At 38.8% G+C, this 27,710-nt stretch overlaps 1 protein-coding gene across 1 annotated transcript in view; it reads right to left on the bottom strand.

Annotated features, from left to right (window-relative positions):
• CHMP2B (charged multivesicular body protein 2B) overlaps positions 1-22,020 on the bottom strand; it is a 32,248-nt gene extending 10,228 nt beyond the window's left edge. The window contains exons 1-2 of the mRNA XM_005674792.3: positions 21,708-22,020; positions 4,415-4,506 (exon numbers count right to left, since the gene is read on the bottom strand). Of these exons, the coding sequence (XP_005674849.2) occupies positions 4,415-4,506; positions 21,708-22,005 (390 nt within the window). The 5' untranslated portion in view covers positions 22,006-22,020. The remainder of the gene's footprint in view (positions 1-4,414; positions 4,507-21,707) is intronic.

Genomic DNA, 27,710 nt, shown 5'->3' with positions numbered 1-27,710 from the left:
AGTACTGTGTTCTACACATATAAAGCAAGTCTACAAAACAGTGCTCACATAAAGCCAAAAAGAAAACTTAAAAACTCAATCCAAAAGTAGGTAGAAAAAAAAAAAATCAAATGAGGAATTGGTAGAGGATAGCAAAGAAAAAAAAAAAAAAAGAGTACAGTGGTAGCTCTGAAGCTAGTAATACAGACAACTATCTTCAATGAAAAGGTCCATTTACTATGTTAAGTAAGAGACAGATTGGCAAATTAGATGTTGTTTAGTTGCTAAGTCACGTTCGATTCTTTGTGACTCCATGGACTGTAGCCTGCCAGGCTCCTCTGTCCATGGGATTCTCCACACAAGAATACTGGAGTGGGTTGCCATTTCCTTCTCAGAACATAAAAATACATGCTATCTCAAGAAAGCAACTTTAATTAGCCAGGTGAAGGTGAAGTCACTCAGTCGTGTCCGACTCTTTGCGACCCCGTGGACTGTAGCCTACCAGGCTCCTCTGTCCAGGGGATTCTCCAGGCAAGAATACTGACTGGAGTGGGTTGCCATTTCCTTCTCCAGGGGATCTTCCCAACCCAGGGATTGAACCCAGGTCTCCTGCATTGGAGGCAGACGCTTTAACCTCTGAGCCACCACGGAAGCTTAATTAGCCCTTTGTTACGAAATGCCCCCTTTTATTCTGGTAATATTCCCTTTTCTTTCTTTCTTTTTTTTTTTAATCTAGTTAATGTAACCACTTCAAATTTCCAGATTTTACTAAGTATTTATATAGAATATATTTGTTCTAGCCTAGAGTAAAATCTGGAAATTTGAAGTGGTTACATTAACTAGATTAAAAAAAAAAAGAAGGAAAATGGAATATTACCAGAATAAAAGGGGGCATTTCATAACAAAGGAATTAATACATAAAGATGTCAAACCAATCCTAAATGTGTATGCACCTAAAACAGCGCTTTCAAATTTATTAAGTGCAACTGATACAACTGAAAGGAGAAACAGACAAAGACACAAGTAGCATAAGGGACATCAACAACTCCTTTCTTAAGTATAGTGCTGTATTTTAGGACAAGTGGACAGAAAAACTATAAAGATACAGATTTACAAAAGCACTATCAACAATTTGACCTAACCAACATTCACTAAAAGCTCCATCGCCAACAGCAGAATACTCTTTGCAAGTGCACATTTAAAAAAAAAAAAAAAGGAATTACCAAAAACATACCACATTCTGGATCAGAAAACAAGGCTCAACAAAAATAAAAGGATTGGAATCCTACAAGTGTGATCTCTAACTGGAGTGAAATTAAACTAGAAAGCAGTAAGAAAAATAAGAAATGAAAATAACAAGCAGAAATTAGGCAACATGGTTCAAAATAAGTCATGCAAGAATTGATGCTTTCCAATTGTAGTACTGGGGAAGATTCTGGAGAGTCCCTTGGACAACAAGGAGATCAAACCACTTAATTATAAAGGAAATCAACTCTGAACATTCACTGGAAGGACTGATGCTGAGGCTGAAGCTCCCATACTTTGGCCACATGATACAAAGAGTCAACTCATTAGAAAAGACCCTGACGCTGGTAAAGATGGAGGGCATGAGGAGAAGGGGGAGACAGAGGATGAGTTGGTTGGATGGCATCATGGACTATATGGACATAAGTTTGAGCCAACTCTGGGAGATAGTGGAGGACAGGCAAGCCTGGCGTGCTGCAGTACATGGGGTCATGACAAAAACAATAACAACATAGAAAAAAAAAATCACAGGGGAAATGAGATAATATTTTGAACTTAATAAAATAAAAACGCACATATCAAAATGCATGAGTTGCTGTAAATACAGTTCTTAGAAATTTAAAGTGTTAGAGCTTACATTTAGAAAAACTGAGTATCTAGTAGGCTTCAAAATAGAGAAAGCAGAAAAAAAACAGAGAAAATAAAACACAAAGTATATAAAAGAAAGAAATATATAAACAAGAGAAGAAATCTATAAACTAGGAAGGAAAAAAATACAGAAAATTAATGAGATCAAAAGCTTTTTCTTTTATAAGAAATTGATCAAATTGATCAACCACTGCCAATTAGAAGAGAGAAAAAAACGGACAGAGAATACACAAATGACAAATACTGAAAATGCAGAGGAGGGCATCACTTAACAACCAAAAGATGTTAAAGAATAGTAAGAAAATATTATAAACACAATGTTATTACATTTTAAAATTTAGTAGAGATGAACAAATTATTTGACAGATGTGCACTACCAGACCTCATTCAAAACGTAGAAAGCTTGATCCATTCGATACCTATTTTCTAAAAATTGCAAATTTTAGAATTTAAAAATCTAGCCACAAAGAGATTTTTGTTAAGTTCAAACATCTATCCGCAAAGAAAACTTCACTCCTAATGACTTTACTGATGAAACCGATCAAACATTTAAAAAAGAAATACACAGACCCTTCCAATAAATGAAACAGAAAGGGAAACTAGCCAACTCATGCTCTAAGGTCAGCAGTACTCTGATGTTAAACTTCATAAGGATACCACACAAAAAAATAACTACAAATTAATAGTTTTTATGATCAGAGATACTAATATTCTTCTGAAAATTTCAACAAATTTAAATAAAATATTTTTTTAAAAATTCATCATTACTAAGGAAGTTTATCCCAATAGCAAAAGTTTGATTAAACTCTGGAAAATCATCAGTTATGTAATTCACTATACTAACAGACTAAAGAAGAAAAACTACATAATTATCATCTCAATAGATGCAAAAAAAGACAGCACTTGACAAAATTAGTTCCTGATAAAAACTCTTAACAACTAGATAAAGGAACTTCAACCTGAGAAAGGGCCTCTACAAAAAGCCTATAGCTAATATACTTAATGAAAAAAAGGATGAAAAATTTTATTTACACAGATGACATGATTGCCTATGTAGAAATCTAATAGAATCTACAAAAAGGCTACTCGACTAAGTGAGTTTAGGAAAGTTACAGAATAAAAGATCAATGTACAAAAAAATGAATGTATTTCTATATACCAGCAACAAAAAATATCAGAAACATGATGAAAGTAGCACAAAATCAGTATAACCCTGAAATGACCCAGGAAATGATCCAAATGCTCATTAGCTGGTAAACAGATACTCAAATTTTGCAATGTCCACACAACGGAATAACAGTTATCAGTAAAAATGATGATACATGTAATGACACTGATTAAGCTCAAAATAATTATGAATGAAAGAAACCATATAAAAATGAAATCACTTTAAGATTTCATCTATATAAAATTCCTGAAAACGTAAAATCTACAAAGACAGACCAGTGTTTGCCTAACTGAGGAGGAAATAGGGAGAAAGGGGATGGGTAGAAGCGATCACAAAGGGAATAAGGAAACTTTTGGGGATGATGGATATGTTCATTACTTTGACTGCAGTAATGGTTTCATGAGTTAATACATATGTTAAGATGTGTCAAATTATTTGCTTTAAACATGGACATCAATTGCATGTCAACCATACCTCAAGCATGTTGGTTTTTAAAAATGTTTTAAGCAATATACATTTAAAAACACAACAGAAAAATACTTAAAGATAGCCAATCTATTTTAAAAGTATATTCATTATCACAGACATTGTCAATAACAGTTAAAACATAAAGTAAGACACTCCATTGGTTAACATAGTTATTTTCTTGCAACCCTTTTTTTTTTAATTAATTAATTTTATTTTTAACTGGAGGATAATTGCTTTACAATACTGTGTAGGTCTCTTTGTTTTCTAGGACTATTTTATTTTTATTTGTTTTTATTTTTATTTATTTTTATTTTACTTTACAATACTGTATTGGTTTTGCCATACATTGACATGAATCTGCCACGGGTGTACATGAGTTCCCAATCCTGAACCCCTCCCACCTCTCTCCCCATATCATCTCTCTGGGTCATCCCAGTGCACCAGCCCCAAGCCTCCTGTATCCTGTATCGAACCTAGACTGGCGATTCATTTCTTACATGATAGTATACATGTTTCAGTGCCATTCTCCCAAATCATCCTACTCTCTCCCTCTCCCACAGAGTCCAAAAGTCTGTTCTATACATCTGTGTTTATTTTATCTTTGCTGTTGATTGAGAAGAAGATGGCTGTTTTGAGCAATATTTCTTCCTAGGCATTTACGTCTTTCACAAACAGAAGAATAATTTGATTTTATATTCAGCAGAATAAAGACTCCTGATAAAAATCAGGAGAATGACACAGTAAACAAAGGTAACCAGAAATTGCAGGAAGGTATTAAATGCCATTTCTTAGTAAAGTAAATCACTTACCACCTGCCATGTGTCTTTTTCCTCGTTAGCTAATTACTCCAACACTGACTTCCAAATTTGTTAGAAAAGTTAAACTGAAATTTAATGTTCTACTTACCAGCTGTTTTTCTTGTTTCTCTAAAGCTGCCCGATCTCTGATTATAGCCCTCTGTGTACCTCGTAACTCTCGATTCTGTTCCTTTATTACATCTAAGAGAATCAGAAAAGAAACCTAAATGTATGAATTGTAAGATCTTCTTTATTACCACTTAAAATATTGGAATTAGAAACCGCAATTAAAAAAAAATTACAAGATGTTAAATTTTTTGTTTCAATAAACCAAACATTAATCAAATGTTAGAATGAATTATAAATATTGATTATATAAAAAAACACTGAAGTACATTATAGTCTGAGGTTTAGTCAAAAGAATATATAAATCACACTAAAATACTCCCTTAGAGAACTGATTATTATACATTGCTTTTATGACATGTATATATATGTCACATGTATGCAAGCGAGTGAGCAAACACACACACACACACAACCTTTTTCATCTCTTCCCTACTTCAATATTACACCAAATTCCAAAAAGGAAGACAGGCAATGTGCTTATTAAATCTTTTTTTCTACACTATGTCATCATCATTATAACAGAATAAGGAGAAGCAGCCAGCCTTCCAATGAAGCAGACAGGGATTTGAATCACACATCTGCTACTGGATCATTATATGATGGTTTCTTGTAAAGTCAGTTAACACTCTAAACCTCAGTTTCTTATAAAATAAAAATTATCATGAAGGCACAAATAACACTCACAATGACCTGATATATTGTAAGTGCCATTCATTGTTAATGTCTTTCTCATTTATTTCAACTCATGAGGATCCATCAGTGTTACCTTTTGAATAATTAAAGTATTAGTCTAACTGATTGACCACAATTTAGATTAATTGTTACTAAATAGTGATTACTTCAAAAGATCACAGATACCGATGGTAATGTTTGCCAAACTGTTTCCTCACTGTGAGGAAACTTGCTAAGTACTTTACATAAAGTATGTGATCCCTTCATGGAACACAGTCTTGTCATGGCGCAGGGGCTTGTGTAACTCAAAAAAGCTACGAACCATGCCATGCTGGGCTACCCAAGAGGGACAAGTCATAGCGAAGAGTTCTGATGAAATGTGGGCAGCTATTTAAAATCCTAAAAGGTGATGCTGTTAAAGTGCTACAATCAGCATGTCAGCGAAATTGGAAAACTCAGCAGTGGCCAAAATTGGAAAAGATGTCTTCATCCCAAAGCCAAAGAATGTTCAAACTACCACACAGTCGCACTCACTTTACATCCTAGTAAGGTTGTGCTCAAAATCCTTCAGGCTAGTATGCGAACCAAGAATTTCAGATGTAAAAGCTGGACTTAGGAAAGGCAGAGGAACCAGAGAGCAAATTCTCAACATTCTGTTGGATCAGAGAAAACAAAGGGATTCCAGAAAAACATCTACTTCTGCTTAAATGACTACACTAAAGCCTTTGACTGTGTGGATCACAGAACACTGTGGAAAATTCTTAAAGTGATGGAGTACCACACCATCTTACCTGTCTCCTGAGAAACCTGTAGGAAGGTCAAGAAGCAACAGTTAGAAACTTACATGGAACAACTGACCGGTTCAAAACTGAGAAAGAAGTATGACAATGCTATGTATTGTCACCCTGCTTATTTAACTTCTATACAGAGTATCATCAATAGAAATGCTGGGCTGGATGAATCACAAGCTAGAATCAAGACTGCAAGAGGAAATAACAACCTCATATACGAGGATAATACCAAATGGCAGAAAGTGAAAAGGAACTAAAGAGCCTCTTGATAAGGGTGAAAGAAGAGTGAAAAGGCTGGGTTGAAACTCAACATTCAAAAAACTAAGGTCTTGACATCTGGTCTCATCACTTCATGGCAAATAGAAGGGGAAAAAGTGGAAGCAGTGACTGCAACCATGAAGTTAAAAGACACCTGCTCCTTGAAAGGAAAGCTATGACAAACATAGTCAGTGCATTAAAAAGCAGAGACATCACTTTGCTGACAAAGGTCTGTATAGTCAAAGCTATGGTTTTTCCAGTAGTCATTTATGGATGTGAGAGTTGGACTGTAATGAAGGCTGAGCACCAAAGAACTGATGCTTTTGAGTTGTGGTGCTGGAGAAGATTCTTCAGATTCCCTTGCACTGCAAGAAGATCAAACCCGTCAATCCTAAAGGAAATCAACTCTGAATACTCACTGGAAGGACTGCTGCCGAAGCTGAAGCTCCACTACTTTGGCCACCTGAAATGAAGAGTCAACTCACTGGAAAAGACCCTGATGCTGGAAAAGATGGAAGGCAAAAGGAGAAGAGGGTGGCAGAGGGTGAGATGGTCAGACAGCATCACAGATTTAATGGACATGAATTTGAGCAAAGTCTGGGAGACAGTGAAGTACAGAGGATCCTGGGGTGCTCCAGTCCATGGGGTCACAAAAAGTCAGACATGACTTAGCAACTGAAAAACAATAATTCAGTATAATGTTCACAATAATGCCATGGAGTTGGTTTTTCTATTATTTTATATGTATCAGAAAATATGTTAATAAGTTTAAATAACGTGCCCAAGGTCACAAGGTAGTAAGTAGTAATGCCAGATTTGGATCCAAGTTTTGTCTCCTGAATCGGTGGTCTTAATCATTTTACTAGAGTACCTTTTCAGTAAAGAGGTAGAATTTAAAACTACCACCACTACAACAGATAGAAGAGTCTCCTCATTAGATGGCACTGGGAAAACTAGTCAGCTACATGAGAAAAAAGAAAGAACTGGACTCCTGCCTCACACCATATACAAAAATTAACTCAAAAGGGAAGAACGACTCAAATATAAGAGCTAAAATCATAAAAGTCTTAGACGAATACATGGGAGTATATCTACATGATTTGGGTTTTGGTGACAGATTCTTAGATATGACACTAAAAGCACAAGCAACAAGAGAAAAACACAGATAAAGCAGACTCCATGAAGACTAAAAGCTGTGACTAAAGGGCGTTATCAAGCGGAAAGACGATGTAGAAAACGGGAGACTATATACGCCAATTACATATGAGTCTAGAATCCAGAACATATATATATATATACACCTCTTACTATTCAAAAACAAAGGACAACTCAACAAATGAGTGAACACCTTGCACAGACATTTCGCCAACGAAAATACATAAGTGGCCAACAAATACTTGGAAAAGATACAAAGTATCACTACTCATTAGGGAACTCAGAAACCATTTCCCATCTGCCAAAATGGCTATAACCAAGAGTCTTCTTCAACACCACAGCTCAAAAACATCGATTCTTCAGTGCTCAGCTTTCTTTTTAGTCTAACTCTCATTTTCATACATGATTACTGGAAAAACCATAGCTTTTACTAGATGGATGTTTGTGGCCAAAGTAATGTCTCTGCTTTTTAATATGCTGTCTAGTTTGGCCATAACTTTCCTTCCAAGGAGCAAGCGTCTTTTAATTTCATGGCTGCACTCACCATCTGCAGTGATTTTGGAGGCCCCCAAAATAAAGTCTGTCACTGTTTCCATTGTTTCCCCTCTATTTGACATGAAGTGATGGGACTGTATGCCATGATCTTTGTTTTCTGAATGTTGAGCTGTAAGCCAACTTTTTCACTCTCCTCTTTCACTTTCATCAAGAGGCTCTTTAGTTCTTGTGGGTAGGAATGTAAGTTATTTCAGCCATTGTGGATAAAAGTTCAGTGGTTCCTCAAAAGTTGAACATAAAAGTACCAACTCATCTCACAATTTCCCTCCTATTTACCCAAAAGAACTGAAAAAAAAAGAGTACCTAAACCATTACTCTACACAAATTCAGCACTATTTAAAATAGTCAAAAGGTGGAAACAACCCAAATGTCATGAACTGGAGAGACAGGGGACTGGTGAGTCATTGCTTAATGGATACAGGGCTTTATTTTACGGTGATGAAAATGTTTTGGAATTAGAGATGGTGGTTATACACCATTGCGAATGTACTCAATGTTACTGACCTATTCATTTTAAAGTGATTAATGTTAAGTGAATTTCAACTCCACTAAAATAACAGCAAAGCCAGCAACCATTATCTTTTGTAGTGATGGAGCATCACAACTTATATTCTACACATTTCTCATTGTAATGAAACTTTACTCAGAATAAAAATAACTAATTATACCGAATAACAGGTATATTAAGTGCTTCACAACAACCCCCAAAGGTAGGTACTATCATTTCACTTGTTTCAGAGGCGGGAATTGGTATTTGGTGTATTTGGTGAGGTAATCTGCCTAAGGGAGAAAAAGCGCTAGGCTTCACTCACAGGCATTCTGATTCCAAAGCCTCTGACTATGAAGCTTGTACGAAAACAAAAAATAAAGTTATCAAGGACACAATCCTTACAAAGAGAGACAGATATCAACAAATAATACTGTTAAACAGAATGAAAAACATTTCATGTCATTATATAAAATCAACTACAATGACTGAATAAAAGTTAAAAATAAGATGTCAGAGCTCCTAGTCAGAGCTCCTATATCCTACTTACAAAACATCCATTTCTCCTCCTCTACTTAGTCTGTTTCTCAATTAAGTTATATTGGTGGACATCTCACACTCAGGATTTACTAAAGAGACATTCTATATGTTCCTTACACACAGGAATAGGAAACCATACAATATCTATATAGGAGATGAGAAGAGAGGGAGCTCTCTCCCCTCAATAACTTTCTTCTGGATGGGAAACATGTTTCACTTAAAAAAGAAGGGGATAGTCTGTAGGCAAATATATCTGGGAAATGTTCAAGTTGAAAAAATTTTAAACTGATTTCTTTGCTTCAAGGCTTCTAAGAACATTTAATATACAAAAGTACATTGTCAACATTTAAGGGAAGAATATGTGGTCAATTATTCTCCAAAGTCATTAAACCAGGAATCCTTTTAAAGAAACCTCTATTAGCATTTCTTGGGTAGAAATGTTTCATGGAGCACTGGCTGGGATCCTATTCTTAAAAAACATGACTTGTTCATTTGCTACGGCTATTACAACAAACACCATAGACTGGATGGCAGAAACAGCAGAATTTTATTTTCTCCTAGTTCTGAAGGCTAGAAGTTCGAGATTAAGGTGCTGGCAGGGTTGGTTTTTTCTGAGCCCTCTCCCTTGACATGCAGATAGCCACCTTCTTCTTGTGTCCTCACATGGCCTTTTCTCTATCTTTTCTTCTTATGATAACACTGGTCCTACTGGATTAGGGCTCCACCCTCATGACCTCATTTAACCTGTTATCTCTGTAAAGACCCTGTTTCCAAATACAGTCACATTAGGGGTTGGGGCTTCTACATATGAATTTTAGGTGGACATGATTTAATTAGGTCTACACACATGATGTTTTTCCTCTGCAATCTACAAACTGACACTAAACAAAAGAGCAAAGAAAGCTCTCATTTCCCCATCTTTCAAAACAATCATCAGCCTTATCCTCACTACTTAAACCTTCTCAATTTCCCTGTTTTGGATGCAGTTCCCCTATCTTGCCCAAGACAATGGATTGGTATGAAAACAATGACCAATTATCCTACTATTTCAAAAGAAAATATGCCCTAAATTTAACACTACAGTATTACAAGCAAACTTTTGGAAAACAATCCTTTTGCACACTAAAAACTCCCTGAATTCAACTAGGATAAGATGAAATATTAACATAATGATGACGGTCTTCTAAAGTTACAGAAGTACTGAGCTGAGAGAGAAGCCGCCATATTGATAAGTTGAATTGTGACTAGGTAATTGACACAGTGTAAAGCAACTGCTGAAAGCACTGACTGTTGGATCTAGAAAGATCTAGAATGTTATCAATATATATTTTTTGATTACTAAGGTCATATAATGCAAAATTTATATTTGGTCTTTGACTTGAATTCCTGGTACAGAGCTCCCAAAACCCTTGGAATTTCCTGATAGAGATGTCTTTTGATCTAAGGAAGTGTACCTCTGGAGAGTTCAGGATGGGGCTGCTTACAGAAAGTCCAAATGCTTTATTAGAAGGTGAGGCCTTTCAACCCCATCCCTCAGGGGAGGGGAGTAGAGCCAGAGACAGGGTTATAAAAACTCTTAAAGAGACTGGAAGAGTTTCCAGGTTGGTGAACATACTGATGTTCTGGGAAGGTAACATGTCCAGAGAGGGCATAGATACTCTGAGCACCACCCCTCACCCCATCCCCCTGCATAGTACCTCGCTTCCATTTAGCTGTTCCTGAGTTGTATTCTTATAAATAAACTTGTAATACTAAGCACTTTCTTGAGTTCTGAGAGTTGTTCTAGTATGTTTTCAAATCTGAAGAGGGAGTCGGGCTGACACTAGTGTTTACAGCCGGTCAGTCAGAAGTACTGGTGGCAACCTAAGACTTGTGACTGGCCTCTTAAACGAGGACAGTTTTGTGGACAGAGCCCTTAACCTGTGGGGCCTGTACTAAACCCAAACAGTTGTTAGGATTGAACTAAAGTGCTGGAGACACCCACTTGGTGTCAGAGAATCAGAGTAAACAATAGATATAGCAATCTTTGTTGAGATACAAGTATTATGACATGATCTTTAATAAAACATAATTTAATCAAAATTGTTTGATTTCACTTTTCTTAATTTTATGTAACTATGTGTACCATAACTGTCACTGTATATTAGAGAAGGAAAAATAAAGAAAATTAACTACCACATATTTCACAGCCTGTTGTTAATGACCTATTAATATTTAAAGAGTTCTAAGCTATAATCCGAGAGCATCTAATGTTGTACACTAGACTGTATAAAACAAAACTGTAACACTTTAAAATATATTAAGGTAAGAGGGAAAAGAGTAAAATTTTTTTTTCATATGAGATAATGGGTGTATCCTATAAAACAAATTTTCTTTAAAAACAATTCCTATACTAAACTCATAGTTAATAATTCGGTCTTCAAATAATTCAGAAGGAATAACATGAGAAAGGTTAGGAGACATTCTTAATGTTCTGAAGTCAAAGTTTATTTCCCATTAAATTTATTTCTTAGTAGGTCTGATTTCTTCCTAAGATTACAAGCTCTTTAAGAGCAAGAAGTATATTTTATTTATTTACCTATTTGTATTTACATTTTACTTCATGTCAACAACTATACCAATATATCTGTTAATTGTAATCTAAGGGAGTACAAACATATATATATACCAAAATATGAAAGGATTTATCTTATAGCCATAATTTAACAGGTTCTTTAAAAATATGTAATAAAATTTATCGGTTATCAAGAAAGATGGCTAATATTTTAACAATAAAATCTACTAGTTATCAAGAAAGATGGTTGACAATATAACAATGGCAAAATCTGAGCTATGACAGATTTTATGACATTTTCTACAAAGGAAAAATGGAGTACTGAACTTTCAAACTGTGAAAATGCAGGGATGTGCCTATGGTGTACTCGCTCTGTTACCACTTGGACATGTCGGAAGGATCCAGGGGCTGCCCCACCCACCATCTTGTCCTCACCCACATCCAGCACAACACTGAGAAAAGGCCACTCAGGCCAGCTCACCCTGGGCATTAAAGCCTTTCAGGCTCTTCTTATTGAAAAAGTAACACATATCTATAAGAGTGATAAGATCACTGAGTTAAATTTTGGACTTAAGAAGATACAAACAGACCTAAGGTTGTTCTTTGGTTCCCAGTCAATAAGGTTTATCTGATTACCAAGAAAAGAAAAACAGAGAGCCCAAAAATAAAAAGTGAAATATAAAAGGCTCTCCCATGTGATCTAGCTCACTAGAATTTTCTACTGGGTTTGAGTCCAAGGCCCAACTTGAATCATAGTTGTTATTTCTAGACTCTGTTCATTTCCATACTGTTTGCACATCTGAGGATTAAAGCAAAAAGTAATTACATGCTGCAAATATGAAAAGTGAAAGTCGCTCAGTCGTGTCCTACTTTTTGCGACCCCATGGACTATACAGTCCACGGAATTCTCTAGGCCAGAATACTGGAGTGGGTTGTCTTTCCCTTCTCCAGGGGATCTTCCCAACCTAGGGATCAAATCCAGGTCTCCTGTACTGCAGGTGGATTCTTTACTTGCTGAGCCACAAGAGAAGCCCAAGAATACTGGAGGGGGTAGCCTATCCCTTCTCCAGCATATCTTCCCCATCCAGGAACTGACCCAGGGTCTCCTGCATTGCAGGCGAATTTTTTTTTTTTAACCAATTGAACTATCAGGGAAGCCCACTTTTTTCTTTTTTTTCATCCTTTCAAGTGCCTATATTTTGAGAGAAGGGAGGAAGCTCAAGCTTGCAGTCAGGATTACTGTGCCCCAGGAACACTAAGGCACAACTCACAGACTACACCACTCAGCTGTGTTTAAGCTGGTCTCCTAGACAGCACCGGCTGTACCGTGTACTGGGTTTGCCACTTTACTGTAAGGTCATGATGGACTTTTAATTTAACATATACCATATTGTCTGCTTTTAAATGTATTTCTTCAGAGAAAAATCATTTTGATTTATGCAACTGTATTGCCTATCCTGAATCTAACAATCACATGGATTGAAAAAGGAGCACAAAATGCTTCCACATCCTGCTTTACCATCTCCATCAACTGGCTTTTGGGGTTAAGATCCAACAGGAAAGCGAGTGTCCTCTTTGCATTTTATGTGCAAGGTCTGCAAGCTAGTATCAGAGGAAATAGTGGCTACTGTGGCACTGGTAGAGTGGGTGAAGGAGTATTAGATAAACTCTGATCATGGCTAGGAACAGAAGAGCTGGGAGCGTGAGTTCAGCTAAAGCTGTCATGTGGAGCTCCACAATGAACAATAAAGGGGGATGAGGTACTGGCCATGTGAGGATATACCATCTCCTTAGGTTGATGAGGAGAAAAAAGAAAACTGCAAAAATGCTACAGACTCAAAGGTTAAGGGCCAAGAAAGAAATACTAATATTAGAGGTCAGTAACTAGAGAATGCTGGCTTTGAAAACCAAATTTACAAAGGCAGAAAGACAATAGCAGTGAGAGAGTGGGTGAGAAGAAATCAGAATTTGATATGCAAAGCAAACTTGTTTCTCAGGCTTTGGACACGGTATATCAGAAATCTGAAAGAAACTGTATTACCTAAGTAACCAGTTTTAATACATGGTAAAGAAAAAATAAAAACAAAAAATAAATAAACAACTATGGGAAACAGAAAGGAGAGTCGAGAATCATGCCAACAGCTTTACTCTGTACTTGGTCCAGACAGCCAGGGGTTTGCTTAAAAACCAGGCTGAAGTTGAAAAACTCAGCAGGACTCACTTGAAAGGAAAAGGTGGAAGAGAAGAGAACAGAAGTTCTGTTCTGTTCTCTTCTCACTAAGAAGAGAACAGAAGTCTAGCCCTGTGGTAGCATAAAAGGAAGCAACGAGGAATGCTTTTCCCCAACCAGGAAAGTCTCAAAAGTAACTTAAGCCCTGAGGAACTCATTGAAATGAATTTGTTCATGATTATTAAAATATCAGTGTTTTCAGGAATTTAAGGAAGTTTTAAGATGTCACCTGTCAGCAGATCTTTGGGTCTCATGTGGGTCTCAAAGACACAGCCTTTAGCATGCTCATCAATAACAGCTTCAGAAAACTGCCAAGGACATTTTTCAGCTTAGATAAGTAAAGGAATGAGTGAAAGATCCTTTGAAAGAACAGTCTCACAGATAAATGGATGGACTTGAAGGTAGAAAATGGTAGCATGAAAAGAAATACCAGCCTTTGGTATCATGTTTGGAACGGAGAAATGTAAAGGAAAGACATTTCATACAGAAACATCTGTTCCTGGGCTTCTGAAAGGGCTTCCTACTTTACTGTTCTCTATGCCTAGAAGGCTCAGGTACCCGATCATCACATAACTATTTCTTTCTCAACACTGTGTTTTTCTCTCAAATGCCACATAAGTAGGAAAGTCTTTTCATCACCCAGGTAATCACTTCCCCCACAAACAACAGCAACAAAAACAGCAGTAATGAACTGGTGGGTGCGGGGGGTGGACAACTAAGGACATTTGGAATTTCACTCCATATCAAATAATGCTATTGGGAGTTCCCAAGTGGTGCTAGTGGTAAAGAACACGCCTGCAGTGCAGGAGACATAAGAGACACAGTTCCAATCCCTGGGTCCGGAAGATCCCCTGGAGGAGTACAAGGCAACCCACTCCAGTATTCTTGCCTGGAGAATCCTATGCACAGAGGAGCCAGGTGGGCTGCAGTCCATGGGGTCGCACAGAGGCGGACACGACTGAGAGACTTACACTGTCACTTTCACTTCTGTACACTATTAAATTTTTTGAGAGTCATAATGGCATTGTGGTTATACAGGTGAATATCCTATTCTGGGAAATATTTGCTGGATTGTCACAGCTGCATGATGTCTATAACTTACCCTTAATAATTCAACAACAAAATCCCACATATGTGTACAAACGTACTTAAAAAGACATACACACATAGAAAGGGAGAGAAAACAAATGTGGCATAATGTTAATAATTGGTACATTGAGGCAAGGAGAAAATGGGTATTCACTGAATATTGTCATTTCAGCTTTTCTTTAGATCTGAAATTGTTGCAAAAAAAAAAGAAGAAAATAAACAGTCTCCATTTCTATAAATAAAATGTTGCAATATTTTTGCTCAGAAAATGCTCAGAAGAGTATTGTGTTTGTGAATTCCTTATTCAATTATTTTTCTTTGGTGTACAAAGAATTTAGAAACCAACCAGAAAGCAAAATTTGAGTTTTTGAATATTCAGGATAATAATCATTCTGGGAACACATACCATGCAAAGAAAGATCTCGGTACTGTAGGGAACCATGAGAATGTTGTAGTTTATCTGGAAGAAGGCAGGGATATTTCTGAAGGGGATCTAATTTATGTAGATGATAAATTTTACCCCCTCTTGTCAGATTTACCCAACTTAGTCAAAATTTCACAAGTTTTGAACTCTGGAAAACCAGCATACATAAATAGCACCCAATAAGGCAAAACCCAAGAAGCTTTGTTCCTCTACTGTCAATAACAGTCCTCAAATTATCTCTAAACTTGCACTAAGGTTCAAGGTGGGTGGTGATAATATAAATGTAGACTACAGGATGTTCTGTATACTGGGAACACCACTCTTGGTTAGTAACTGCCACTATTTTGGCATTTAGTCTCTAACTTCTAAACTGCTGTAGAGTCACTCTCATTTATGCTGAAGACTCTCTGCAACCACCCAAATGTGGAATGTGGAAAAACTTAAGAAGAGCATAATCCAACTTTGGAAGTGCGTGCAGATCTACTTTCATTCAGGAAAACACAAATCAAGAAGATGTTAAAAAAAAAAAGTGGGAGGAGGCACAAGGAGTGAGGTATTTAACATAGTTTGCAAGAGAGTTCCAGAAAAACATCTATTTGTGCTTTATTGACTATGCGAAACCCTTTGACTGTGTGGATCACAGTAAACTGTGGAAAATTCTGAAAGAGATGGGAATACCAGACCACCTGACCTCCTCTTGAGAAACCTGTATGCAGGCCAGGAAGCAACAGTTAGAATTGGACATGGAACAACAGACTGGTTCCAAATAGGAAATGGAGTACATCAAGGCTGTATATTGTCACCCTGCTTATTTAACTTCTATGCAGAGTACATCATGAGAAACGCTGGGCTGGAAGAAGCACAAGCTGGAATCAAGATTGCCAGGGAAATATCAATAACCTCAGATATGCAGATGACACCACCCTTATCGTAGAAAGCAAGAAGAACTAAAGGGCCTCTTGAAAGTGAAAGAGGAGAGTGAAAAAGTTGGCTTACAGCTCAACATTTAGAAAACTAAGATCATGGCATCCAGTCCCATCACTTCATGGCAAATAGATGGGGAAACAGTGGAAACAGTGTCAGACTTTATTTTTCTGGGCTCCAAAATCACTGCAGATGGTGACTGCAGCCATGAAATTAAAAGACGCTTACACCTTGAAAGGAAAGTTAGGACCAACCTAGACAGCATATTAAAAAGCAGAGACATCACTTTGTCAACAAAGGTCTGTCTAGTCACGGCTGTGGTTTTTTCTGTGGTCATGTATGGCTGTGAGAGTTGGACTATAAAGAAAGCTGAGCAACCGAAGAATTGATGGTTTTGAACTGTGGTGTTGGAGAAGACTCTTGAGAGTCCCCTGGACTGCAAGGAGATTCAACCAGTCTATCCTAAAGGAGATCAGTCCTGGGTGTTCATTGGAAGGACTGATGTTGAAGCTGAAACTCCAATACTCTGGCCACCTGATGCGGAGAGCCGACTCATTTGAAAAGACCCTGAAGCTGGGAAAGATTGAAGGCAGGAGGAGAAGGGGATGAGAAAGGATGCGATGGCTGGATGGCATCACCGACTCGATGGACATGGGTTTCGGTGGACTCCGGGAATTGGTGATGGACAGGGAGGCCTGGCGTGCTGCGGTTCATGGGGTCACAAAGAGTCGGACACAACTGAGCGACTGAATTGAACTGAAATGAGGTGGCACTGAAGAAGAATTTCTAGAAAAAGAAAAAAACCTGTTCAAATTAGCTACGGGAAGAAAAAAAGAGAACTCTACACATAAACGTATCATAACTAAAAATACATCAGAGTGAGAAAGAGTACGGTATATACAGATGAATATGAGAAGAGTTCTTAGGGAAATGACATGGCTAGTAAGCAAGACAAGGAACAGATCAAGCATGGCACTCACTTGATCCTTTCATGCTAGAGACTCAATAAATGGATTTATAGTGAGGAGTAGCACAGTCAGATTTGGATTTCATATATATATATATCAATCACAGAGGGAACTTTACAGATGAATGATTTAAAGGCTATGAAGCTATAAGAAGGAAACACAGAATAGTGATGTAAAAAAGTTTAAGATAAATGGGACCTGAATGAGAAAAAAAAAGCTCATATGTGACAAACATTTAAGAGACAAAAGAAGGACTTGGTAATTAATTAAAGGTAGAGGGCAAAATCAAGGACTGCTACACATTGGAAGAGGAAAACCCAGGAAAAGAACTGACTTGAAAAAGATGGTGATGAATCTTTTTTGGGACCTCTTTTAATTTGAGGTACTCTGGGACATCAAGGTGGAGATACTTAGCAAACTTAGATACACTGATCCGCAACTCAGAAAAATATATCTAAAGATACACAATTGGGATCCATCAGCACTTAGGTTATAACTAAAATAAGGTATATAAGATCACGTAGGGAGAAAATGTATGGTTAGAATAACGGCAATCCAAGATGGAACCAAGAAAAACACTAACATTTAAAGGCAAGGTTAAAATAAGAAAGGAAGGAAGAAAGAAAAGAAAAACATAAAAGGAAAAGGAGTAGTCAGAAGAATCTATGGAAAATGAAGACAGTGTTATGTTACGCAAACCAAAAGAGAATTTCAAGGAAGAAATTATATCAAAATCAAATGCAAAACATAGCCCAAGAGATGATCACTAAAAACGGGATTCAGTGATCTAGAAGTCACTGATGATCTTAGCAAGAACTCATTTATTACATGAGATGTAAATCAAACTGCTGTACAATGGCGGGGGGGGGGGGAACGTCAGAGAAGTAGAGAAGTGGGGATAGGAGACATCACCAGTCCTCTGAGAGATTTAGATGAAGAGTAAAATGAGTTGGAAAATACTTCCTAAGAAAATATTGGGTTAAGGGAAAATATTTCCTCTAAGAAAATTTTGCCTTATAGACAAAAGGTATGCCTTACATGGTATCTCCCAAATGCTGAGAAGTCCATGTACTTAGCAAGAACTGCAAAATTAAATTGTGCCACAGGATTTTCAGTAAGAAATAAATAACAATGATAATGCTCAAAGAGAGGAGGTCATGACTCTGTCACTTAGTAGCTGAATGATCCTGGGCAAGTTACTTAGTCCTTTGCTTCTCAGTTTCCTCATCTATAAAATGGAGATTACAATAGTGCTTATAGGTTTTGTAAGAATTAAATAAGATACAATATGCTAACACAGTGGCTGGCTTAGACTGCTGCTGCTGCTGCTGCTAAGTCGCTTCAGTCGTGTCCGACTCTGTGCGATCCCATTGATGGCAGCCCACCAGGCTCCCCGGTCCCTGGGATTCTCCAGGCAAGAACACTGGAGTGGGTTGCCATTTCCTTCTCCAATGCATGAAAGTGAAAAGTCAAAGTGAAGTCGCTCAGTCGTGTCCGACTCTTAGCGACCCCATGGACTGCAGCCTACCAGGCTCCTCCATCCATGGGATTTTCCAGGCAAGAGTACTGGAGTGGGGTGCCATTGCCTTCTCCGGCTGGCTTAGACTAGCACCTCAAATTTGTCTTTGTTGAGGATAACAGACATAAAGTATATAGCACTTAAAGAGCTTTACTTTTTAACAGGCATATTTAGCTGTGCATTCACAAGTCCTCATGGCATCTTGACTTACAGGTTCATAATTAGATTTAAAAAATAGGTCACCATTAGTCCACTTAGGAAAAAAATACAAAAGGAAAACAAAACAAAAATATATATGCATGTATATGTGTATATATATATGTACATATATATACAAGTCGTTTCAGTTGTATCCGACTCTTCATGACCCTATGGGTCATAGTCTGCCATACTCCTCGGTTGATGGAGTCTCTCCAGGCAAGAATACCGGAGTGGGCTGCCATGACCTCTTCCAGATGATCTTCCCGACCCAGGGATGGAACCCACGTCTCTCACGTCTTCTGCATTGCAGGCGGATTCTTTACCGCTGAACTACTGGGAAAGGCCTATATACTGTGTCTGTGTATGTGCGTGTATACATACATATATATCTCTTAGAAATCAGTATAAGGAAAAGCAAGTAGTCAATTGTAATTTCAAATTCAAAAGAATCTTTCTCTTCCTTAGTACTGAGCTACAATTCTCATTAATTTCTGTAACAAAGTATACACTGCAGAGACTTGTTCATCTTTGTGTCAAAAATGAATTAAACATAACTCTGAATAGTAATAAATGCTGTAATGTTTTCTCCCTTTTTAATTTACATATGCAGTATTCTTTAATGATATAGTATGCAACTCTTCTAGCCAATCCAAAGAGACAAGAAAGATTAAATTATTCTCCAGCTCTATAAGCAGTTACATATTTTTCTTATATATCAGAATTTCATTACTGCTGAAACAGGTAAAAAGACAGCATACAGTAAAAGATCTTATGATCAATAACCAACGAGTCTGAGGATCTGGCAGACATGCATAAGAATACGTTCACTTTCAAAATATACAGCCTCATTATTGCTAAGATGAATGCTGTCACCCTTTAAACAAAACATCTTTTTTTTTTCCTGAGAAAATAAAGAATAAAAGCATCGGCAAATCTCCAGATCAAAGTAATAAAAGTACAGATCTACAATTAAGATGTCATTAATTGATCTCAATTGACATGATAATTTAAGAAAACATCAAGTATGCAGTTTGCTGGTTATAGTAAAATGTACATAGTGGCCAAATTTATATTCAGAAATTTCACACTCAGATCTTTAAGTCAGTAGTATAGTTCCTTCCAAAAGTCCTTAAGATCTTTTTCTCGCAAGTAAGTCTATTCAGCAAAAACATCATTTCTTGGATGAATTAACCCAGCTGCAAATAAGTATACAGCTAAACATCCTCACAGCACATCTTCATTGTCTTTTTTTTTTCCTGCTCTATACTTCAAGTACAATAGTCACTGGATTGCCAAAAGCACCAGGAAGCACAGCACTGAGAATATAGAACTGATTTTTATGTCTTTGTAATTTGACAGACATCAAGCAATTAGAGCTAGGACGTTTGGGTTTTAATGTTAATTAAAAAAAATTAATTTGTAATATCATAGTAAGATGCAACCCTTTTCCCTCTGTTTACTAAATTCTCACTCTATCAGATTTAAACAACCAAAAAACAAATACACCTCCCCCCCGCCCCCAGTACTATACAATAATTGAAAACCATAACGTTGGTACTGAACACTGAAAAAATAAAGCGTCATGTTAAAGATTAACATTCTCAGGTAAAATACACATGAAACTCATTTCACATAATTGTATTACTTCCTATCCAAAGTTGATAGTTATTGCAAGTATTGTAAGTGGTATTTCTCAGTTAATAAAAAGTCAATTTCACCCATTCAGAATAACCAAAAATTATTATTATGTATCACACAGTATTATGCTGTGTGACAAATTAGGGGTAAAAAGACATGCGCTGAAGTAAAAGGTAGTGCGGAGGGTAAAGATGCTATCTCTGTCATCCTCCAAAAAATAATTGTGGCAGCACTGGAACAGTCAATACAAAGGAATGAAGGAGTTACCCCACGTCTGGATTGAGCACCCTGTTTGTACCAATCACTGTCTAGCTACCACTGCTCCTTTTGTGGCAGTTAGACCCTTACAAAGAAGTGATTCTTTGATTGAATCAGCAACAACCTAGACTCAACATGTAATGTGAAACACGATTTCTAAATAACTTGAATGAATTTGATTCCTGGTAAAGTCAATGAAAATATCAAGGCTAATTAAACAGCTATATAAGCATATATGACAATCACTGCTTACAGACACCAATTTGTATATTCCTGTATTCACTTTTTCCCCTTAAAATGACATTGAGTTAAATGTCCGAAGCAATGCAAGCATAGTCAAACATAAGCGTCTATGCAGATAATGCAAACCACATTTCTTACTTTAGACAGCAAGGTATTTATACGAGACAGAAGTCAACTATGAAAACGAAATCCAGGTACCTTCCTTGGATTTCTTGTATTTTCCTACTGGTGTCAGCCTAGAAGCATTTATTTCACATCTCTGTTGATGGTGTGTTCCCAGGGCAAGACTGGTCCAGACCAAGTTCTTCTGGTAACTGGAGCCTATTACACCCTCCCCCCACGTCAACACGGGGTTCCGGTTTGGATGCTCCCAAGTAGTACAGCTCCAAACTGAAGGAGCAGTAAACATGCAGAGGAAACCAACAAGAAATTCATCAAATCACTAAGTCTAATGACACTCAAGGGTCAACCGCATCCTGCCTCCAGGAAATGCTCAGGATACAGCTGAAGGAGAAACCTGGGGACGGGGCGGGGCTGTTAAGGATTGTGTTATCAGAGAGAGGAAGCCAGACTGCCCAGGTGAGACTGAGGTAGGGCGAGTCCGAAGAGACAGGGAAGTGGAAAAGTGACGCACGAAGGCGGTCACCTGTGGGGCCACTTGATCCAGCCCCGCCCCCAGGGACAGCAACAAGAGTCAAGGCCGGAAGTCCCCCAAATAAGCCTGCGAAACGCAGAGCTAGGCCTCTTCGGCCAGGCACGGAACTCACCATCCACGGTTTTCTTCTTGAAGAGGGACGCCATGGTCAGGAACCGCACCCGGGCAGCCCGGCTCGGCCCGATCCGGCCCGCGAGTGAGAAAGAACAAGGAGGGATAGGACAGACTCTCGAAAGGTTCGGGATGGCGGAGCGGATGGGCAATTGAAGAGGGCGGGGTCTGCAGTCAGGACCCGCGGAGAGCGGGTATCCACGAAGCCTACCGCAGCCGAGTTGCCCGGAGCTCAGGTGACCGCGAACTAAGACACTTTTTGAAGTCACTTCTAGGCGGCGCCTGCGCGCTTTGCGCATGCGCCTGCGCACTGCGGCGCCTGAAGCCGCGGCCGCTGCCCTCACTTCCGCGACTGCCCACTCTCCAGCTTGCCGGGGTCCTGGCGCCGGGAGTGATGCGCCGCTAGCGGTGTTAGCAGTACTTGGGGGATCGCGGGCGGGGTCAGGTGGCTTCTCGGTCCGGGTTCCACGCTGAATGCGGACAGAGATGATCCTTGGCGCTCTCGGTGCCCAGAAGAAGCTGGAAGTAGGGGTCCCCAGAGTCCTAGGACAAGCGTGGGTCGTCTTGGAACCAGTTGATTTATGACCATGCCCTTGCTGTCTGTATTAAGCCTTTCATAAGTGCAGGGGCTGATGATAATGCTGAGGTCCGTGCCCTGGTGGTGTTTGTCTTGGGAGTTTTCCGCGGTGACTGGCTCAGCAATCTCCCCGACGCCCACCCGCGCAGCCCCTGCGGACCCAAGGCACTCACTGCGGCCCTTGGTCCGGGGCTCCCATTACCCGGTGTGGGTCTCCAGGGATCCGGTTTCTAGGCTTGAAAGTGGCCGGGAGAAGGGTGGGGAGCAGCTTTCTTAATGCAACGTTTTTTATTTAGTGCTCTTGAAACAAGAAAAAAGAAATCTACACACATTTGTTTTACACCGGCTTAAATGTCTCCAACTCTGTTTTATAATATGTTTCTTGCAGTTGCTCAAGAAAAATTTATGGCTACACTGTGAACCTATTAGAATGTTACATACCTGTATATTGGTGTTCACTGTGGAACTAAAGCTTTATATTATGTACAAGGAAAAGCATAAAGAATTATTTAAATAATCCTGTGTATAAGCATAAATATGGGAAATATTATGTTTGGATCAAGATCTTAAATTCATTGTTCATTTTTGTGTGTGTATTTATGTGTCCCTCTCTCTCCCTCCCTCCTTCCCCCGTTTTTACTCTCTGTGTGTTTGTATTTGTACGCATCTCTGTTTAATATATTACTTTGCTATTTATAATTTTAATTCTGCATTGAACTCTTTCTCCCAATCTATTAGTGCTTTAAGCAACACTGCCTTCCACAGGATGAAAATAATAGTATTTTTTTCCAAAGATGTGATTTCTGATAGGAAGACACCTCAATAACAGTATCAGTATTATCAATCACCTCTGGTTTTATGAATTATGTCTCAAGGATTTTTAAGTATTTGAGGTAGTCAGATTTCCCCTCCTCATTTATCCCCCTCTAGAGACATCAATGGCACCCCACTCCAGTACTCATGCCTGGAAAATCCCATGGATGGAGGAGCCTGGTAGGCTTCATTCCATGGGGTCGCTAAGAGTCCGACACAACTGAATGACTTTTTTCACTTTTCACTTTCATGCATTGGAGAAGGAAATGGCAACCCACTCCAGTATTCTTGCCTGAAGAATCCCAGGGATGGGGGAGCCTGGTGGGCTGCCATCTATGGGGTCGCATAGAATCTGACAGGATTGAAGCGACTTAGCAGCAGCAGCAGCAGAGACATCAAAGCCCTCAGGGCTAACTGTTCTTCCTGCCGTTGCTACTAAAATTTAGCTGAGAATCTGCTCAGGAAAACTTTCTTTTCTCAGGGAAAGTATAATCTTACTCCTTCTCAGGTTATTTGAGATATTGTGGGAAGGTGAAAAAGTAAAGAAATGGAAAAAAAGGTAAGCAGGACACAGTCTGTGCGCCCAAGGCCTGGCCTTTCCTGGAGTAAGCTCTATGGCAGAGGCAATTTACCCTGGCTGCCTGCTGTAATGAATGGCACTGAGTAGTGCTTGAATGCCTGAGAGGCAATAAGCTGTTCTGTGTGTAGTGATCCTGTTCTTCCCTGCTGCAGTCACCCTTGTTTTATTACTCCTACACAATCCCCCCCACTGACCCAATTGTAACAGTTGGGAAAATGCCAAAATACTTAGCAGCAACCATATGGAAGACCTTCCAAAAGTGCACAGCAGGAGCTCAAGATGGGGCTTCATCATTACAATAAAGACAAAATAGAGATGTGTAGTATTTAAACCCAGCACTGGAATAGCGTCATTCTACCCTAATTTGAAGCAGGCTGATAGCTGGATAAGCAAAGTGGAACCTATTCTGATTCATTGGTGTCCAAACTGTACCTGTTTATATTTTATGGATCACTCAGAGAAGGAAATGGCAACCCACTCCAGTATTCTTGCCTGGAGAATCCCATGGACACAGGAGCCTGGCAGGCTACAGTCCATGGGGCTGCAAGAGTCAGACACAACTTAGAGACTAAACTACCACCTCCACCTTATTAAAGGCCAAGTACACTTAATATAACTGAGATTTAGGACACCGAGGAGTCATAGGGGCTTCCCTGATAGTTCAGTTGGTAAAGAATCCTCTTGCAGTGCGGGAGACCTCAGTTCGATTCCTGGGTGGGGAAGAACCACTGGAGAAGGGACAGGCTACCGACTCCAGTATTCTTAGGCTTCCCTTGTGGCTCAGCGGGTAAAGAACCGCCTGCAAGGCAGGAGACCTGGCTTTGATCCCTGGTTTGGGAAGATCCTCTGGAGAAGGGAAAGGCTACCCACTCCCAGTATTCTGGCCTGGAGAATTCCATGAACTGTATAGTCCATGGGGTTGCAAAGAGTGGGACACAACTAAGAGACTTTCACTTTCAAGGAGTCATAATGTAGAACACTATGGTATTTTTCATTTCTTTAAAACCAACATTATCACTTACAAACTCACTGAATCCAAAAGAAACATGTATAAGCATGAAAGTGAAAGAAAGTGAAGTGAATTCGCTCAGTTGTGTCCAACTCTTTGCGACCCCATAGACTGTAGCCTACCAGGCTCCTCTCTGCTTGGGATTTTCCAGGCAATAGTACTGGAGTGGATTGCCATTTCCTTCTCCAGAGGATCTTCCCGACCCAGGGATCAAACCCAGGTCTCCTGAATTGTAGACAGACGCTTTACTGTCTAAGCCACCAGGGAAGTATAAGCATAGTGGACAGATAAAACTTTCTAATGTTATTTTTAAATCTTAAGAAATAATGATTTAATATCCTATGATGATTATGACACAAGACTAGTCTTCCAAATTATTCATTGAAAAATATTTGTTATATTCCTAATGACACATACCATGTGTGTTGGGGACATACTATGAAGAAACAAACTGTGTTCCTCCACCATTTTCTCTTACCCACCTTCCTACCAGGTTTTTCATCTCTTATCATTCACTTATTACACTCTAACTCCAACTCCCATGTGTGGGATTTTTTTTCCACACCAAGCAGTTCTCCAACACCATCTGGGTGTCCTACAATTCAACTCAGTTCCAACAATTCCAACACTGTTTACTCAGAGATAGCATCAGATTCCAAAAGATTCCACCACCACCAACCCCCACACTTAGGTGCCAGTTGCAAGTCCAGATTGTTAAATATGCCTCTAACCAACCAGCTATAAACTTGATGTTCCTATAACCCACCCACCCCCACCTTTGAATGTGTGCTAAGTTGCTTCAGTAGTGTCCAACTCTTTGCAGCTCTATGGACTGTAGCCCACCGGGCTCCTCTATCCATGGGATTCTCCAGGCAAGAATACTGGAGTGGGTTGCCATCTCTTCCTCCAGGGGATCGTCCCACCCCAGGGATCAAACCCACATCTCTTTCATCTCCTATATTGGTAGGCAGGTTCTTTGCCACTAGGGCTACCTAGGAAGCACCCCCTTTGGGTTTAGTTAATTTGTTAGATTATCTCAACAGAGCTCAGGAAACCAGTTTACTCACTAGACCAGTGGTCTCCAACATTTTGGCACCAAGGACAAATTTCGTGGAAGACAGATTTTCCACACACCTGGCAGGCAGGGAGGGGGTTTGAGATGATTCAAGCATATTATATTTATTGGGCACTTTATTTCCAATCTAATGCTGCTGCTGATTTGACAGGAGGTCCCAGCCAACCTCCCCAGAGAATGGGGACACCTGCATTAGACTACCAGCTTATTACAAAGGATATTAAAGGATATGAATCAACGATCAGATGAAGGGATACCTAGGGCCAAGTTCTGAATGAAGGCTCTTCTGTCCCCATGGAGTTTTGAGCCCAAACAAGGTGGCATGTGGATGTGTTCTGGCTCACCAACCTGAAAGTTTCCTAAACCCCGACCTTTTGGATTTTTAATGCCTTATAAGGCAGGACTGATTAAATCACTGATCAGTGATGACTGAACTAAATTTCCAGCCCCTCTTCCCTCTTCAGAGGTTGGAGGAAGGAGACTCAAAATTCCAACCCTCTAACACATGGCTCGTTCCTCTCATGAACAGCCCCCATCCTTAGAAGCTGTACAAAAGTCACTTTATTATCATAAACTTGGTGTGTTTGAAAGGGGTTTGTTATGAATGTCAACACATATTTATTGCTTTTATCACTTATGAATTTTCAAGGATTTTAGGAGCTTTATGTCAGAAATGAAGATGAAGACCAAATATATATTTCTTTTTATACATGATGATAGCATACGTGTCCATCACAGGACAAGCTTTGGCTCAGTATAAATAAAAGAGCGAACTTTTCGAAAAGAGGATGTGTGCTAGATGAGATAGTGAGCGTTTTGTCACAGAAGTGCTCAAGCAGGAGCAAGCTGTGGTAGAAAGAATTCTTTTGAAGAATCAAAGGCTTGATTGGAAGGTTTCTAAATTTCTTTTAAATTTTGAAATTCTTTTATGAATAAAATATAGCTCAGGCCAAGTATCTTGGGATAGGGTGTTCCATTCCCTAATAGTAATGCCACCAAATCTTATTGGCTTCACCTTTAAAGATATGGTAAAGCCAAGAGGATAATCATATTTTATGGTTTTTGAATCATCCTGATTCAAGTAACCTTTACTTTCCTCCAGATCATAACCATCTATGTAATTGATATTTCCCTGCTTTCATCTTCACCTCACTCTTCTTTTATATCAGAAGAGTATCAAAAGGACCACTTTTAGTCCTGTCAAAATGTGAATCAGGGCAGAGCATGCTATTCTATTTCTCAGAAGGAGATCAGCATAATCTCAATACTTATGTCTGGACCACTGATCCACATTGAACTTCTGTTATTTCATCATATGTCCAAACTTTTACCATCCAGATTGCTTTCCTATTCATTTCTCTTCATTGTGCATCACTCACATGGAACATAATTATTTACATGCAATCCTAAAATTATGCTATTTGTTATCTACATGGAATTTCTGATAGAACTCCCTTTAATTATATTACTGTTTTTGAATTACATCAAAATTTTAGTCACGCAAAAGTTTTAGTGTTTTTAAAAGATATAAATTCCTATTCAGTCTTCCCATCCTATTCTTGATTATGGATAATTGTAGCCCAAATATAAAAGTTATCATGCATCACTGGAGACATTCATTCATGTTTGTATTGATTCACTTATAAGTACTTTAGAAACTTAGGGCAGAAAGAGTTGTTGGTAAAATCCAAAAATCTCTTTTTCTTAAAACACATAACAGTTAAGAGAGAAATCAAAAGGCTTTTCAAAGCTGTACAGCTAGCAAGGTGTTGAGTCAGAATATGTGGGGACAGACTCCTTTGCTGAGTTCGTGCTTCATAGTCAATTAGGTTGGCTCTTGTTTGTCAGTTACCATGTGACTGTGATTGGGTAGGTTGTGTGTACTCAGGGGCCAGGACAGCAGAGTGTGGGCTGTCTAAGCTTGCTATTTCCCACATTTGCTCACAGAGG

This window comes from Capra hircus, chromosome 1 (assembly GCF_001704415.2).
Source record: "Capra hircus breed San Clemente chromosome 1, ASM170441v1, whole genome shotgun sequence".
In the NCBI taxonomy this organism is placed as follows: domain Eukaryota; kingdom Metazoa; phylum Chordata; class Mammalia; order Artiodactyla; family Bovidae; genus Capra; species Capra hircus.
The sequence above is the reverse complement of the archived record's forward strand: the minus strand, read 5'-3'. Positions and strand labels throughout refer to the sequence as shown.